Source organism: Podarcis pityusensis, assembly GCF_964106645.2.
Source record: "Podarcis pityusensis genome assembly, chromosome: 1".
Classification (NCBI taxonomy): domain Eukaryota; kingdom Metazoa; phylum Chordata; class Lepidosauria; order Squamata; family Lacertidae; genus Podarcis; species Podarcis pityusensis.
In genome coordinates, this window is record NC_138028.1 from 41,424,204 (window position 1) to 41,443,008 (window position 18,805).

General features: G+C 41.5%; 2 protein-coding genes across 4 annotated transcripts in view; one reads left to right on the plus strand and one right to left on the minus strand.

Annotated features, from left to right (window-relative positions):
- Nucleotides 1-2,258, plus strand: part of RYR3 (ryanodine receptor 3) — a 263,782-nt gene extending 261,524 nt beyond the window's left edge. The window contains exons 105-106 of the mRNA XM_080996165.1: nucleotides 233-284; nucleotides 1,301-2,258. Of these exons, the coding sequence (XP_080852291.1) occupies nucleotides 233-284; nucleotides 1,301-1,396 (148 nt within the window). The 3' untranslated portion in view covers nucleotides 1,397-2,258. The remainder of the gene's footprint in view (nucleotides 1-232; nucleotides 285-1,300) is intronic.
- Nucleotides 2,259-2,319: 61 nt separating this feature from the next.
- Nucleotides 2,320-18,805, minus strand: part of AVEN (apoptosis and caspase activation inhibitor) — a 112,456-nt gene continuing 95,970 nt past the window's right edge. For all 3 annotated transcript variants that reach the window (XM_080997428.1, XM_080997427.1, XM_080997429.1), the window contains 4 exons: nucleotides 16,670-16,740; nucleotides 12,069-12,164; nucleotides 5,028-5,376; nucleotides 2,320-2,789 (listed from right to left, as the gene is read on the minus strand). In XM_080997428.1, coding sequence (XP_080853554.1) covers nucleotides 2,671-2,789; nucleotides 5,028-5,376; nucleotides 12,069-12,164; nucleotides 16,670-16,740 — 635 coding nt within the window. In that variant the 3' untranslated portion in view covers nucleotides 2,320-2,670. The remainder of the gene's footprint in view (nucleotides 2,790-5,027; nucleotides 5,377-12,068; nucleotides 12,165-16,669; nucleotides 16,741-18,805) is intronic.

The window sequence follows — 18,805 nt, forward strand, 5'->3', positions numbered from 1 at the left end:
ACATTTGTCAACATTTTTTTGGATTGTGAACTGGCAGGCACACATTTATATTTACCTATATACAATATTCAGCATAATTTATGCACTTTTACAAAGAGCAGAAAAAATATATTCAATATTGTTGCTACTGCTTTCCCCCTAAATAGAAATCATTGTTATTGTTGTTTTTGAGAAACAGAAGCATTACACTACAGTTTAAAACACAATATGTAGTTTGATATTCTCGTTCCAGGTTCTTCCTGATGTATCTCATTAATAAGGATGAAACTGAGCACACTGGACAGGTAAGCATTATATTCATAAGAGCCAACTCCTAGCGACTGAGCGCTCCCCCCCCCAATAAAATATTTAAGGGGGCTGGGCCATTCAAATGGTGTGGGTGTGCACCATCATGTGATTGATTATGCTGGGCGGGGCTTGCTCCCCTCCACCCAATATTTTATTCAAGCTGGCACCCTTGATTACACCATTCATTACTACCCCTAACAGTGAACTTGAGCTATGTCTATTACTAAAGCAGAAAATCAGGCTGTCCTGATATCTATGTGGTTGGAGGACTTCCTAGATATGCAGAAAAATATCTGCTTGTAAATCTAAAAAGGATGGACCAGTCACTGAACAATAATGATATTAAATAATATCCTGGGAGGGAGATTAGAATTGGGGTTCTGTGGTAGGGACATAGAAGCTATTTCCCTGGGGCTTCCCCCGAGATACTGCTTTTGACTTTCTTTGTCCTGAAATTTTGGTAGGAGACAGCTGGGAAAGAAGGTTTGGCTGGCTGTGGGGGTGTGTGTCCAAACCTCAAGTTTTAAATATTGAAGGGTTTGGACTTGCTTAAAATCAAACTTGTGGGAGTTCTCATTTTCAGCTAACTCAATGATTTACAATAATTTTTCATGTTTACATGTTTAAATATGCACACATGCTCTGTTAATACAAATCCTATGAGCAAAACCCCTTGATATTGATTTTGCCCTTACCTCAGAAAAGCTTTTAAAGACTGCTCTGTCAAATGAGCATTTGACACACTTTTCAAATTTCAACCCATTGCAACCCATACATGAAAGTTACAGGACTTATGCAGCATTCAAGTGAATGTGTGTGCTACAAAATAAATGACACTCAACAGGACTAGGCTGACATACACCACTAAATTAAACAGGATTTAACAGATGCTTAACATAACTAACAAAGATGCGAATTAAACTGATGTTGACTTTGGTATATATGTGGTTTCAGTGAGACAGACATTCTCTGCTGTGAATCTTTTGAAAAAAGATCTTTCTCATACTTTCAGGAGTCCTATGTATGGAAAATGTACCAAGAAAGATGCTGGGATTTTTTCCCAGCTGGAGACTGCTTCCGTAAACAGTATGAAGATCAACTTGGATAAAATATCAACCAAAAAACAACTAGCACTCAAACTTACAAGATTTAGACAAAAATCAAAGTCTTACCATTTCATGGTGTAATATAAGTATTATGTATGTTTAATCTTTCGATACAACAAAACTAGTTTAATTTTACAAAGATCCAGCTGGGCTTTTTGCACCTGGCAGAACCAGGCCTTATATTGTCTGGATTTCAGCTTTCTTACTGGAGAAGTACAAAGAAATATAATTAAACTTTCAAATTACAGTATTCTAGTTCACAAGTTATTATTTGTTATTAACCCTACTCCTTAGGTAATAAAAATAGTTTAGTTGAAAGGGCTACAGCATTGTTTGTTACATGCACAACATCTGCAACCTAAGAACTTGAATGTCAGATGACAAGGCCTCAATTACTGGCTCATATTAGGATCCTAACAATATTTCAAGCAGCTTTATTTCCGACTCCCCCATGCCACTTCCTTGTGAGAAGATCCAGAAAGAAAGTTTCGAATCCTTCAGTGCTTAAAACTTTCAAATATTTTACTGTCTATAAAATCCTAATTAAAGTGCCTTAAATATTTGCAGACATAGCTATGCAAAAGGTTTTTTTTAGGTGGCATTTTAGATTGACATTTTTGTTAACTGGTTGTGTTGCTTCCTTGTCTTACTGTATGAAATACTTGAAGGTGAGTCATATATTTGTTCCAATATCAGCGTATTAGATGCAGATGGTAAAAAATATACTGTCTCACGATCTTACACAATTAAATTTTAGGTCAAATAAAAATGCTTTATGGTCAACTAAGTAGTTAAGTTGCTATGTTTTTGCATATTTCCTTTGAATAAAACATGCCCACTGCAATAAAGAATTTACAAAACCAATCTTAATTTTTGTCACTTTTTTATGAACAAACTAAAGTCACACCACAACTACAACATACAGTTTGCATTCACCAGCACTGCTTATTTTGCAGCTTTAAGCGAGAAGTTCTTCTACAGCAGAAGCCGAAATTGTCCTGCTGTTATCTGAATTATTTTAAACCATCTGTGCAACATTTTTAATTTACAAGCATTTCAAGAGAATGTCATATTTCTTCAGGCAGTGTAATACAGAGAATTCTCTGCAAGGTGTCCAGCATATTTGACACTAAGAAACAACAAAAGTTGAACATGTAGCATAATTAAAAATCAAGGTGAAGTTGCTACTTAATTAAATACTTGTAAGCAATTATTCTATACCAGCTACTGTCATGTCAATTTTTCAGTTTACTTGCGTGCCAACCAAAACGTAGCCTTAGGAGATCATGCTGTCTAACCAGTCTTCAAGGTCCTCTTCAGAAATATTTTTGGATGTTGCTTCCTGCTGTTGAGATGCTGAGCAAATTTGTTCAGTTCCATCCAGTTCTAAAAGGTCTGAAGAAATAAAAACACAACAAAATTTAACTAACTTGTCTGGGGATGGCTAGGCAGGCAAATGCTGACAAGCTCCAATAACAGCAAACCTGAGAGCCAGTTAGGAAGCTGACTCCATCATCCAGCTTCTAAAGGAAGACAGGCTGGGTGATTTAAAAGCCCCCTGCAAGTCAGGATCTTCCAGAAGACAGGAGAAGAAGAAAGGTAATAGCTGAAAAAGGGAAATCCATCTAACACTATGCTGGACCTCCCAAATTCCTGAGATAATGGGAAATAATAGGAGGCACTAGAATTGTAAAACATGTATTTTCCAGGCTCTGTATGCACTGGGAAGAAAATTTACCACAAAAGTACTGCTTGAGTTTTAAGGTGACTTTGTTTCCTTACTGCCTTCACAATTATAAAATATTCCCTCTTTATCTCCTCCTCCAAAAGAATAAAATAAAATTGAGGAACTGACCCATGGGTACAGGACTGATACATAGATGAAAATGACACAGAAAATAGATTGGGACGTGAATTAAGGTTTTTAAAATAACGGAACTATTTAATATACAAACACAGTTAAATCAGCTTTCCCCTTGATGTATGGAGCGTTTCCTAACCAAAGTGCAAACAGGATTTGCATCAATTTGTAATGCTGGTTATGTTTTGCACACTTTGTCTTTAAATGTTCCCGTAAAGCTTCATTTTTTACGGGAAACAGCCATGACCCTTTGAGAGGTTAAATATGAAAAAATAACATGCATTTTGCCTCTTCTATCTAAGTGCTGCTCCTTTCTGCTTCACTCTGCCATGGTCACCATCACAAAAGCAAGATATCAAGCAAAAAAGAAAAGAAAAAGCCCACACTTGATGGGTTGAACCATGGTTTGTCTGGTAGTTACTGGGCAAATTAGAGCAGTGAAACTGAATGCCTATGTTTGGAAGGGAGAACACAAATATTCATATCTGAGACACAATCTAATTGTTTTTACACAGAAAAGCCTTCCTTAACTCACTCTATCAATTCAGTTTACAAATAAATCCTAATACAAGCATATTAGCACTGCAGTTAATCTCTAAAGAGAAAAACAGTATTTACATTTAAGAAAAATATCCAATTTAAATGTTTAAAATCCAAATTTTATTTTAAAACATCCATTTTGTTTATGCCCCATAATAAAGCTCTCAGCTCAGAAAGAGAGATTACCTTGCTTACCTCTAGGAATGTGCTGCCCCTTCACACACGCCCCCAGTCATCTTCTGCCTCAGTGCTTACTATTGCTTTCTAACCTCTTTATTATATTTATACCCCACTTTTCAGTTAATATCAAAACCCAAAGCAGCTTACAATTAAAATGCACACAAAAGCTACAGCTGTTAAAAGGAATGTGAAGCCACAGAATCTTTAGGTTCAGGTAATTCCCTCCTGGAGGGTGAAAAAGGAGCTGCAGATGGACTTTGGCCATGCCCCATGTCACCTTTGTGTTTGTGGAGACTTGGCTACAATTGCCTTTCAACTGCTACCTGAGAGCTGCTAGGGCAGACCACTCTTCCAACTCATCTTTGATCTCTGAAGTCTCTGAATGAGTGGTAAGCTGGACTGCCCAAGGTCACTAGTGTACAGTGGTGCCCCGCAAGACGAATGCCTCGCAAGACGGAAAACCCGCTAGACGAAAGGGTTTTCCGTTTTGGAGGTACTTCGCAAAACGAATTTCCTATGGGCTTGCTTTGCAAGACGAAAATGTCTTGCGAGTTCCTGCGGGTCCCCCCCCCCTTTTTCCCAAGCCGCTAAGCCGCTTATCAGCTGATCCTAAGCCGCTAAACAGCTGATCCGCTAAGCCGCTTATCAGCTGATCCGCTAAGCCCGCTAAGCCGCTAATAGCGCTAATCCGCTAATGGGCTTGCTTCGCAAGACGGAAAAAACCGCAAGACGAAGAGACTCGCGGAACGGATTCTTTTCGTCTTGTGAGGCACCACTGTATCTATCACCCAGAAGACAGACAGTCCAATTTCCAGTGGTGTCATATGCCTGCCTATTTCTATGGATGGTTGTCAGATATTGAGGCTGCCAAACAATATAAAACCACTCACACATCTCAAATGGTGGCAAGGGATGAAGATCTCTTCCTGCCCGGCAGTTCCTGCACCCTCAGTGGGCCTTGTCATATAACTGAATGAGCTCATAGCTGACTGTAAACTAGAGCACAACTGCAATTTAGAGAAACAAAATAAACAATTGGGAAAAATGCTTACCATTTACTTCATGAGGCATTTTCAAATCATCCCCAGATAATCTATCATGGGATATTGTTTCCAGTTCAAAGTTTTCAGGATGAATAGGGACATCCAACTTCAGTAGTTGATCAAGGTCGTCATCCAAGTGATCCTCTTGGTGTGTAACTGATGAGCTTTTCTGGAGGGCTTCTGAAGACGATCCAAATCCATCTTTATTTGGCAGCGGCAGGTGGCCAACAGTGTCTGCAGAAGAAGATGAGTTTGATGCAACTCTATTTTGCCCCATGGACTGCTGTAATGGAGCACTTTTCTTGGGGACTTCACTGCTTTTCAATTTAATTTGGGGGAGTATGGCAGGTGTTGCATCCTAGGACCAGAAGGGAAAAGAAGTTGTGCAATGGCTATGTTCATTAAAACACCACCTTGATCCCTGCACTGTATGCCAATTTTATTTCTGAACACAATTCAATGTGCTGGTAGACCCTTATACAACTAAAGGCTACCCTTTCCCATGCATCCTACCTGGGCCCTGCAGCTGGACCCTCCACCAACAGATGTTCAGAGGGCAGCAATAGCAGACCACACTTTTATAGTGGCAGCTCCCAGATTATGGAATTCTCTCTCTCCAGGGAAGCTTGCCTGTCATTGACTCTGACATCTTTCTGATACCAAGCAAAAATGTTTTAATTTTCATGGGTATTTGGACAGTACTTATGGTCTGGATTTTACTAGCTATTTCTAGTATTCATTCTTCTGTTGGCTGAGGGTTGATATTCTTGTTTTTGATTATTTTAGATGGATACGTTCAGTACGTTTGTATTGTTTTATGAGTATTTTATTATTTTTTATGAGTATTTTATTAGTAGTATTTTGCATTTTACTTTTATTGTAAACCACATTGGGACTCCTTTTAGTTGTGTGAAGTGATAAATAAATTTCATAAACTTCAACTAATAAACTTATTATTTATATAAACGCCCATTGTCTATGAGATTTGTATGAAGTACTCTGGGCAACTAAGAATATATAAGTATAAAACAATTAAAATATAAAATAAAGCATACCTTCAAAAGCAACATAAATATGACAAGAAAACTAAACTCATCACAATCCAAAATATAAAACACAGATTTAAAAACGGAGACAACCAGACTAAGCATTAGGTGAACAGATTTGTGTTCTTGACATCAAAAAGACCACAAGGGTTTTGCTAGGTGAATGCTTTTTAGCAAGTACCACTACTGAAAAGGCCTTCAACCTGGTGGTTAGCCACTTTACTTCATTTCACAGGGGCATTCAAAACAGGGCCTCCAAGAAGAACCTAAGTCTGGGTGGGAGGTGGTGGGTCTTTCAGGGAATCTGCTCCCAAGCCATTTAGGCCTTAAAAGGTTAGGATTGTAAACTGAGCCTGGAAACTGACTGAAAGTTGGCAGAGAGAGGCGTAATGTGGTCAAACCATCTAGTCCCAGCTAATAATTTTGCAAATCCTGTTCTGGATCAACTGCAGTTTCTGGGCCTTTGTGAAAGGCACCTTCAGTATTCTAGCAGTTACCAAAAGCATGGGTAATAGTGGTTAAGCTGCCACCATCCAGGTAAGGTCACCCGCAAGCATATCAGTTGAAGTTGACAACAACAACAATGTATTAAATTTATATACTATCCTTCATCCGAACAGCACAGGGTGCTTTACAACATACAAGGTGTTTTAAAGAAGGTTCCTCTCATTTGGCCTAATGATATTATTTTTATTTTATTTTTTTAATTGTATATTTCTCATTTTATGTCTACGAGGCTTTTTAGGCAATGCTGTTATATACTTGCCTTTTCTTCTTATAATGTAAGATTTAAAAAATAGAACACACTTTAAGTCTGGCAAGGTGAATCAGTGGAATCGACAGGCTGTGAAGCCTTTTTTTCAGTGAAGGGCTCAAATTGCAAAACAAGTTTTGTCTTATGCTTAATAATGGCAGTGAAATGAGAAGCATTCACCCAGCTAACCAATGTACAACATTACTTACTTATTGCCAAGGTATAATAATAATAATAATAATAATAATAATAATAATAATAATAATAATAATTTATTTATACCCCGCCCTCCCCAGCCAAGACCGGGCTCAGGGCTAACAACCAATAATAAAAACAAGTTGATTAAAATACAATTTAAAAGATTAAGATACAACATCAAAACAATTAGGGAGCAATCTCTTCATAGGAGGAGAAAGGAAAAAGAAAGAGGGGAGGGAATCAAACTGATTCTGAGCCAAAGGCCAGGTGGAACAACTCTGTCTTACAGGCCCTGTGGAAAGAGATCAGATCCCGCAGGGCCCTGGTCTCATGAGACAGAGCATTCCACCAGGCCGGAGCCAGTGTTGAGAAGGCCCTGGCTCTGGTTGAGGCTAATCTAACTTCCTTAGGGCCCGGGACCTGTAGGGTGTTGCTATATATGGACCTTAAGGACCTTCGTGGGGCATACCAGGAGAGGCGGTCCCGTAGGTATGAGGGTCCTAGGCCGTGAAGGGCTTTAAAAGTAAAAACCAGCACCTTAAATCTGACCCTGTACTTCACCAGGAGCCCTGTATCCCCACATCGGCAAGGCGGTGCTCCAAAAGATCATGATCGACCATGTCAAAGGCTGCTGACAAATCTAAGAGAATCAGCAGTCCCGACCCGCCTTGATCCAGTTGTCTGCAGAGATCATCTGTTAGGGCAACCAGAGCCGTTTCGGTTCCAAAACCAGGACGGAATCCGGACTGAAATGGATCTAAAGCCGATGTTTCCTCCAGAAACCTACCAAGCTGTTCAGCAACTGCTCTCTCAATAACCTTACCCAGATATGGGAGGTTTGAAACTGGGCGGTAATTGGATAGATCTAAAAGATCTAGTGAAGTTTTATTTAAGAGCGGACACACCATTGCTTCCTTCAGCTCCCCTGGGAATATCCCTGTGTCAAGGGACAAATTGATAATTTCAACCAGGGGGGTCCACGCGATATCTGGGTATGCCCTAATCAGCCAAGACGGGCACGGATCGAGGAGGCAGGTGGTGGGCCTACCAGCTTGGAGGAGTCTATCCACATCAGCAGGGAGTATCCGATCGAAATGTTCTAACACTGGACCCGAAGACAGTCGAGGGGCCTCCAGTTCTGTCACTATCTAAATTGGCAGGGAGATCACGGCGGAGCAACAGGACTTTCTCCGCAAAAAAGCTCGCAAATGCCTCACAGCTGTGGGTCAAATTTGTGCTTAAATTTGGTTGTCCTCCTAAGGACGTTATTGACCTAATTATTCTAAAAAGTTGTGCCGGGCGAGAGCTAGCAGATTCAATGGAAGCTGCAAAGTGAGATTTCTTAGCAGCTTTCATAGTCATCTCATAGGCTTTCATAAGCGTCCTATAAGATGTTCTTGAAGCTCCGTCACGAGTCCGTCGCCATACTCGCTTTAGCCGTCTGAGATCCCGCTTCATTTTCCGGAGCTCCTTGGTAAACCAAGGGGCCCGGTTTCGACGGGGTCGCAGAGGGCACTTAGGCGCAATCTCATCGATGGCCGCCAAGAGCCAGTTATTCCAGTCCTCAACAAGGTCATCTAATGAGTCGCCAGGAGGAGCAGGGTCCCTCAAGGCCAGACAGAATCTATCAGGATCCATCAGTCTTCGCGGGCGAGCCCAAACAGGCTCACCACCCAAGCAGGGGAGGAGCAGGAAGTCAATCTTGGCTTTCAGAGCGTAGTGATCAGACCATGGCACTTCCACAGGGGGGAGCATGATCACATCTATGCCATCAGCAAATATCAAATCCAGCGTGTGGCCTGCTTGATGGGTCGGGTCCATAACAAACTGGGAGAGCCCCAGTGTTGCCATGGAAGTCACTAGGTCCAGAGCCTGTGAGGAGGGGGCGGCATTGGCATGGACGTTGAAGTCTCCCAAAACCAATAGGTTTGGGAACGCCAAGGCCCAGCCTGCTGCCACCTCCAGCAGGTCTGACAGGGTAGCCTGCCGGTGCGCTAGGTGGTCGGTACACCAGCCAGACAGCCAAGTTCTCCTTGGTACCCCACACGAGGCCAACACATTCAATGCCGGAGATCGCCGGTGGTGGCAGAGCCCTGAAAAAGCAATCCTCCCGGATTAACAACGATATTCCTCCCCATCCGACCCACAGTCTGCGATTGATGGAGGACAGAGAAACCTGGAGGTGTTATCTCATGTAGGGATATTACCTCACCTTCCTGTACCCAGGTCTCTGTCACGCAAGCCAGGTCAATCCCCTGCGAGACAAAAAAGTCACGCATGGTGGCGGTTTTATTGCCTATGGACCTGGCATTGCACAACACCAATGATGGAGGTGGGTAATCCCTGCTCGCCCTACCCTTGTCCCTTGGGACGGGGCGTAGATTGGAAGGGGTTCAAGCATCACTGCATCTCAAAACCCTTCGCCGATAGTGATATTTAGCCCCACCGCCATTCTTCCCTAGTCCTTCAATAGTGGGAATCCCAGACCCCATACTAGCCTCCCCAATAGAGGGGTAAGATCTCCTCACTTAACAAGTCATCTCTGGGCCAGGACTCTTGGGTCAGAATGGATTCGGGAAGAGGTGGAAGTTTGATAGGGTAATTATCCCTAGAAGATAAAACCCAACCAACCACACCCTGAGCAAAGATGTTCAGTTCCTCTGCCAATGAGGCATCAGTCTTAACTATGTTCCTTGTATTGCCCTTGTAGTTGGTTAGATGCTGCAGTCGTTGCCACACTTGTTTCATGATGTTATCGGCTAAATAATTTTCCACCTTAAGCTTATACTGTTGTTTTGCTGCCTTAATGCCTTTTTTGAGATTTATTCTCGCCTCTCTGTATATGTCTATATTCCCTGTCTTAAAGGCAGAATCCCGGATTTTCAGGAGTGTTCTTACTTCAGCAGTCATCCATGGTTTACAGTTCCCATAGAGTCTAATGCATCTCTGCGATGTTACATTATCACTACACACTTTAATATAGGAGAGTATAGCATCTGTGTATCTATGCAGATCTTGATATTCAAACACGCTCCAATCAGTGCTCTCAAAACAATCCTGGAGCTGACGAAGAGCACCCTCTGGCTAAAGTCTAACTGTTTTTATAACTGACTGAATTCTTCTCCTGAGAGGGATGTACTTCGGACATAGAAAAACTGAAGAATCGTCGGATGAGCCTAAGTGGGAGAAGGGGATTGCCCTGTATGCCTGTTTCAAATTGGAATACGCGAGATCTAGAATATTCTGTCCTCTAGTGGGAAATTTCACAAACTGATCAAACTTAGGAAAAACCATCTTTAGGCAGGCTTGTTGTCCCCTGCCACAACAAGGGCGCCCTCTGGGTGGATTTGCTGCTGCTCGGAGATGACGTCATATAGCTTAGAAAGTGTTGCACTGACATTAGCATCGGATGGGATATAAACAGCTCTAATAATTATGACACTTACTTCTCTAGGCAAATAAAATGGCCGACATGTAACTGCCATCAATTCTAAATCTGGGGAGCAATATGTGTAAGCTACTTTGCTGTTAACGCACCAACCATTGTGTATGTAAATACAGACTCCTCCGCCCCTAGCTTTACCAGAATCACTGTTTCTATCAGAGCAATAAATTATTTGATTTATCAGCTCAACTGCCACATCCGGTACTGCTGAATGTAGGCAAGTTTCTGTAATAATTACCACACAGCTCTCACAAAGAAGCTTGTTTGCTGCCATCAGCAACTGTAATTCGTCAATTTTGTGGACGAGAGATCTGGTGTTGGTCAGGAAGACGCTTGGCAGTGCTGGTCTGGTGGGTCTTTTTCAAAGCCGGATTAACAGACCAGCTCTGCAACCACGTTTTTGCTTTTGCTCTTTTCTCTTTCGCTTCTTTCGGCACCTCCCCCTCCCGTCGACAATCCATAGAGATCCTGGAGGTCTTACTATGCAGTTTGGTATACAGTGGGACCTTTGGAACTCTCTAGTCATCTCTATTTTTCTTGTGAGCCCAATGTTTACCAGTTTTGTGCGTGAGTAGGTGAGGTATTGGGAGCTCGGAGCCGCAGCGTATGAACGCGCCGACATCTTGGAACTCAGATAACCAGATAACCAGGGTGGCATATTCAGTTGTGTAGCAAAAAGTAAAAGGAAGAAGATGTAAAGCGTCGCCACTTACAGTTCATTGATCTGCTGCAAGGGAATCTGTTACTTCATTACTGGACAAAACGTCCCATAATGGTGTATTAATACACCAGCCGTAGCACCACTGTAGGACAAGAATGACTCCCCCAGTTTTGCCATTTTTATTTTAAGAATGCATTTTCTTTGCAAAATAGTTGCGAGTTTCTCTGCTACATTCACTGAATGACTTTGAGTTAGATCAAGAAGTGAGCAATGTCAGCGTCTGAGTCACTTTAAGCAGTCCCAAAGGAGAGCAAAACTGTTTTTAGAAGTTATGCAGCTTTGCCTTTCTAGTGCAGATTGATTTTTCTAGCTTTTGATAAACTGTAATCTTAGCTAACAGCCATGCTTGACTCACAAGTCTCACTGGCTCGGTTCCCTCTACCTGAATATTTTTATTTTTGCCAGCAGAACATGCTTTGTTGTCTTGTTGCTACCTAGAGCTCTAAACCCTGGGCAAAAACAACTACTTTAAATACATGCTTGATTGGCAGCTTCCATGCTGAACTAGGTATCTGCACAAGGAATTCTATACTTATCAGTAGAAATTACAATAAATAAATAGATCATACATTTCATTTTCTGTTTTCTGAAAAATGCTGCTTAGGAAAAAGGCGGTGAAAAATCTGGAACAACAAAATTAGAACAAGCAACTTTGGGGATGTTGGTCTTGACCGAGATGCACTTGGCATGTGGAAAACACTTTGCTTAAAAGGAGCAATGAAGCATAAGAAGTGCTGATGGCTTATTCCTCCATCTAATAGTCTTCCTTTTCAGATTCAAGGCAATATGTGCATATTATAACACATGACAAATTACATTAAAAGTACATAAGGCTACTTAAGCTTAAAGCGAGGCTCAAGATATTTATGAGCAGCTTTTGTGTTACCTGCACCAGCTCCTTAGCCACATTCAGTTTGAGATGCAGAGGCAGCTCTTCAAGTGCCTGGACCAAAGACTGGCAGTCAACATACAACCCAGACAACTGAAAAAAACAGTAGAACATGAGATTAAATGGGCATTAATGATGGTCTCCTAAATACCTTACACACAAAAGCAGGTCCATCTGTCATCTTTTTCCACCACTGAAATGAACTGGGCAGCACAAGAACTACATATACAGATGGAAGCATTAACCATGAACCATCTATATGGAAGAACCAGGGTTGGCCTTTATGAATCATTTTGAAGGATCAATTACCATTCTTAAAATGTTCTGAAACAGGAATTAAGGGGGATATTCAACTAAATAATTGGCAAGCAGAATGGCACTTAATCTGTTTTGGGGTTCTCCCAAACCTCCAAAGATTTGGGGATGGCGTGGGGTGTGTAAGGTAGGGGTGGAGTCGTGCAAGTTGAATACTGCCCTAAGGGCTTCAATACTGCAGCTTCACTGGTGCAACAGACCTCTGAGCATACAATGGACCTTCCTCTGCTGTCTTCCCTGCTCCCATGTACATCTTCATAATAATCTCTGGAGGGTGGGGGACCCCTCCAGATTTTCAAGCATACAGGAGAGGAGAGGAAACAGATGCCCTGTGGCATAAGCAGAACTCTGCTTGTGTAGCTTGGTTACAACCTTAAACAATTAACTTAATTAAACAAATGAGTTTATGGGAATTAAACAAGCTGCCACAGAAGGCAAGGCAAATTGATGGATGAGAGCTTTTCTTTCATTTAGAAGAAATCCCTGAGCCATGTCAGCACCCATGATGATGTTTCTCTAATGAATCACCTTCTGTAAAGCTTCATACAGTTCTATGTCTGCAGGTGAAAAGTTTAAATGAAATGCTAACCAGGTCTACCCAGAAGCAGGTCCTACTGAAGCTTATTCATCGATATTTTAGGTCAGGACTTCAGGATTACTTGCTGTCATCAGCACTAATTAGATGTTTGCAGTAACCTTAAGCAGAAATATAGTGCAGAGATATTTAGCTTACTTCAAACATATTCTAAATTGAGAGATTAGCTTCTGAAAGGAATAAATTAGAATGCCTACTTCTCATTCAAACAACATGTCAAAAGTCTGTGACAAAAGGTGTTTGATTGATATGCAGATGTATATGATAAGCATAAAATATTAATCATTTGACTCAAACTGGGTTGAAGTTCATTCATGACTTGATTGATTAATTTTGAAAATATCTAAGACACAAAGACTTCAAAACAGACTTTATGAAAATGCAGTAAATGATGAAAGTATAGGGAATTCTCAGAAGAGGTGCTGCAGACAAATCCTTCAATATCCTAAGTGCAAATTCTTTTTCAAAATAAAGCTGGAATTAGATATTATGACGGATGTGAGACTGACTTTGAAAATCACAACCGAACATTACTTCCCTCCAGTAAAGTCTAGGGGTACAAAACATGTGATGTCACTCTACTGCATAACTGGGTGCCATGGGGTGGGGGAGCAGGGACAACAATGTTGTGTCATACATTTTGTATCACTAAGCATTACCAGGGAGAAAAGGAAAACAAAACACGTTCAATCTCTTTTGAGGAGCAGTTCTACATCTCCCGTAATTCCAGCCTAGGCTGTGGCTTAATACAACAGAAACAGTGTAGATAGCAGAGAGCAAGCCTGAACATTCACTGGACTAGTTTACTACCAGCTTGCAAGAGAACAAAGTCTGTGGGTGACAAGCTGAAGGACGAAAGAATAAGTTAACTTTCCCTACCATCAGACTATAATCCACTCACTTCACATGCTACAATACACTCTGTTCCACTTATCTCCAAGTAAAGCATTAAAAATCTCTTACTGTAGTAACCCCCTATCCCTGAAAATAATACAACGTTGAAGGCAGTAGATGTCTCTTCCTCTTCCTACAGATTTGTAGGAACTGAATTTATTTCATTATCAAGTATAGGCAGGGCATTTTCGAAAATGCTTATTCAACCCCATTTGTGCTCAACTTTCAAGTTCTGTTCTGTGTCTCCCCCACCCCCACCCCCACCCCAGCCTGAATATTCCTCTCTTCATACACTCTTTCCCCCTTTTAATCTTAAATGTCATTCACAGACTGGGCAAATCTCACTTTCCTTTGGTGATCCATGTTAGCACACTGAGCTCTTTTTTGTATGCACTGCTAAGCCAAACCATAATTTAGCATGAAGGAGCAAACATGCAGGGGCCTAGAGAGACCGTGGCTGAGTTAAATCATATTTTGGCTTAGCACATTGTCTGAACCCAGGCAAATCACAAGCTGTAAACAACAGGACAAACCTCAGTTACACTTAAATCATAATGCTGCATAGTAGGATTACAGAGTTGAAAGGAACTTAAGAGATCATCTGGACTCCTTGCTCAATACAGGATGTAATTACAGCATTGTCAGCCATTGGCTGCCCCCACCCCCCGCTTAAATACCTACAGCAAAGGACAGTTCGCCATTTTTTGAGGCTGTCAAATAGCTCTTACTGTTAGGAAGTTTCCCTTAATGTTTTGCCCAAATCTGCTTCCTTGCAACATTTTCCCTCTGTTAGTTCTAGTCCTGCCCTCTACAGCAACAGAAAGCAAGTTTTATGTCTTATAATGATCAACTAGACCAGCTGGAGTATGCAAAGGGAGAAGCCCAATGGAGCTAATATCTCTGAAGACCTCATGGTGTCATCCTGCTTCCCATCCATCAAAATAATGGAGATTATCCAGCCCAGTCACTTGGGAAGAAAAGGGACACCCAAAATAGTTGTTTGGGGTTCATCCCCCTGTGATTCCCTCAAATCCATTCTCTTGGGAGTGCTGCTAAATCTTGCTACACCCAGAAGGCCAAAATCTCCTTTTATTACTTTATTATGAGAAAGCTGCAGCCCTTCATATGTTATCAAGGCCTAATGCCTAATATTCAGGTCTTTGAAGATGGGCTATTGCAATGTGGTCCACATAGGTGACAATAATAATATAATAATAATTTCTTATTTATACCCCACCCATCTGGCTGGGTTTCCCCAGCCACTCTGGGCGGCTTCCAACAGAACACTAAAATACAATAACCTATTAAACATTAAAAGCTTCCCTAAACAGGGCTGCCTTCAGATGTCTTCTAATAGTTTGGTAGTTATTTTTCTCTTTGACATCTGGTGGGAGGGCATTCCACAGGGCGGGTGCCACTACCGAGAAGGCCCTCTGCCTGGTTCCCTGTAACTTGGCTTCTCGTAGCGAGGGAACTGCCAGAAGGCCCTCGGTGCTGGACCTCAGTGTCTGGGCAGAATGATGGAGGTGGAGACGCTCCTTCAGGTATACTGGGCCGAGGCCGTTTAGGGCTTTAAAGGTCAGCACCAACAGTTTGAATTGTGCTCGGAAACGTACTGGGAGCCAGTGTAGGTCTTTCAAGACCGGTGTTATATGGTCTCGGCGGCCGCTCCCAGTCACCAGTCTAGCTGCCGCATTCTGGATTAGTTGTAGTTTCCGGGTCACCTTCAAAGGTAGCCCCACATAGAGCGCATTGCAGTAGTCCAAGCGAGAGATAACTAGAGCATGCACCACTCTGGCAAGACAGTCTGCGGGCAGGTAGGGTCTCAGCCTGCGTACCAGATGGAGCTGATAAACAGCTGCTCTGGACACAGAATTGACCTGCGCTTCCATGGACAGCTGTGAGTCCAGAATGACTCCCAGGCTGTGCACCTGGTCCTTCAGGGGCACAGTTACTCCATTCAGGACCAGGGAGTCCTCCACACCTGCCCGCCTCCTGTCCCCCCAAAACAGTACTTCTGTCTTGTCAGGATTCAACCTCAATCTGTTAGCCGCCATCCATCCTCCAACCGCTTCCAGATCTTCACCACCTTCACTGGTTCTGACAACCTTGTGACTACCCAGCTGACACAGAACACCACAACAGCCCGCCTTCTGAAATCATATTATACATGTTCTCCAGTAAACTAGAATTCCATGTGCGTTTCAGAGAACTGTAAGTCCTAATTACCCTCTGCGTGTTTCCCATTCCATCATGGTTGAGATTATATAATGCCCTCTCTTCCCATCTTGTGCACAGTCAAACAGCAACAGATCGCAGAGAGGCACTAGCATTGGGGCTGCCTTACATGTTCACCAAGATATTTTCTAGAACAGGAAGATTTATCTAGGTTGACATGCCAAGATTAAGCATGTGTGGCTAATTCTACTCTGTTTTGCCTAATAGCTTTCTACAGGGTCTTTTATTCTCCAAGTTTTAATAAAATCTGGCATTTATATAGACCATTTCCAATGTTCAAGGCACTTTACATTTATTACCTCCGTAATCCTCAAAGTAAGCCAGCAATATAATCTCTGAATTGGAAAAGGTGGGTGGGGTGGCTGAGGCAATATTGGGAGAGAACAGAGTTTGTACGGAGGTGAGGTTTGAATCAGGCACTTCCTGACTCTGCTCACAAGCTCAACCACAATGCTACACCAGCTTTACTGGCTGTGCATAAATCATCATCTGCCCGGCAGAAATTGAAATAAAATGCACACAGCAATCTTTTCAAGAACAGGTTGTTCTCCATTACCTGTTTTGGACAAAGGTTTTCTGCAATCCACTCCTTTTCTTCAGCAAATCTGAACTGGGTAAAGGAATCCCCTAGAAATAAAGTGGCACATGTGTCAATAAATTTGCCAAATAAACAGCAAAACCGATTAAAGTTCCATGAATGAAAAATCAAGAATTCTCATATTTTAACAGTATATCAATATAGAAAGCTCAAGCAAGCCAACACCCTAGAACAATAAAAAAGCCCCAAACAATCACACAAATATCCTTTGTTATCGCTAAAACAATGCAGGAGCTACATGGTGATTATAAATGTGGGGGTGGGGAGAATACAAGGAGTGCCTGGGAATAAGGACTAGTCAGAGGTAATAAGATTCAGACTCACAACCTTCTATTTTGCCTCAGGTTCCCTCCCAGCCCCATCCCTCCATATCCTGTGTGTGTCTGTGCAGATGTATGTGCAAGACAACCCTATTGATCAGAAATGTGCTAAATACAACCTATTGTAACTGGCACTCAATTCCCACAAACACTTAAGACACATGCTCGTTTTTCCAAAGGCACCACACAGAGTGAATGTTAAAACCATTTTCCATTAAGGCTACAATATTGTAATACAATATGATAGGTTTTGCATTTAAAAACAGCACTTCAGTTCAGTTTGTATGAAATAAGAGGTGACAGGACTGTTAAAACTAGAATCTGATTTTACTTCAACATTTTATTTCTTTCAGCATTTTACATACTGCATTACACCTTCATCTTCCAAAATGTGTTTAGCTGCCGAGTATGAGCAGACTCAGAAGGTCTATGAAAGCCAATGGCCAACTTTTGTAAATAGAAACATTATCTGCAAGCCACTGAAAATACTCTTCAAGTGGCTTATGGAAGAGTTAGGATCACAGTATGTTAAATTACAAAAATGCTATTGTAGTTCAGTCAAGCCTGTATCTGAATTGACCAATCTATCTCCATTTCTAAGCAGCATGCTGGAGTAGCCCTGACTTCTTCAGTGTTTTGTCTCGTTGTCTTGTCTGGTGGGAAAACACACACACACACACACACACACACACACACACAGAAACGTAGGATTTTTGAGAAACCCCAAAACATTGTGGGTTTTTTAATGGATAGTGTAATTTGTGAATTAGGGCCTTTCATGCCAATAATTGGGTGAAGTCATGTTTCTGTCTGCCATCTTAGTTCAAAATGGTACCTGGTGTCCAAACAGTGACAAAGCCCATCACTGCCCCTCAGGAACCCTTGTGCTGGGTTTGGTGATAATACCTCAAGAGGCAACCAAACCTATGCAAAAATAACAGGTGCAGTCACAGCAAAGTCACATTTCGATCCACCATATTGATTCAAAATGGCACCTGGCACCCAAGTGCTGACATAGACCCCCCACCTCAGGAGCCCTTGTGCTAAGTTTGGCAAAGATATCTCAAGAGGCATCCGAACCTACAGAGAACAAACTGACAAGACTTTCCAAAATATATAGTGTATATATAAAAGTATTATATTGTATAAATGAGTTCTCTACTTACTAGAGCAAATATATTTGCCTCCAAACTACTGACAGTTTGTTCCTTTAGCCAGTTAGGCACAATGAGACTGAAATGAACAGAGTAAATTATGCCAGACCCTATGATAAAGCCTTCTAAATAAAGAAATATTAGTGTCCTCAAACCACTTGATCCACAATGATACCAGTAAAGTCGGTGGGGAATTATTCTAAGCAGACAGTCGAAAAAAATCACAGAGCAAGTTTCTCAAATAAAATAAAAAATAACTACAATTCACAGAAGCACATTTAATGCAAATTAGGTTAATGAGAATGTTGGTCCAACCAATTATCTTTTTAAAATTATCTTAGTCTGAAAAGAATGTCCTTTTACATCATGAATACTAATAAACCATCAGGCAATGCCTGAGAATGCTTCCAAATTTAAAAACTGACAGATCATAATTCCAAGCAAAAGTAACTGGAACTGAAAACAAAATGGTTTAAATGCACTTCAATTAAATGTTTGTAAACACGTTTTCCTTTGCTCTCTGAAGTAAAATGCAATAGCTGTTGAAAACGCAAGGCTAATATAACAGGGAAAGAGAAGCTACGTTTCCCAAAACCACAAGAGATGCATTTCACTCCAAC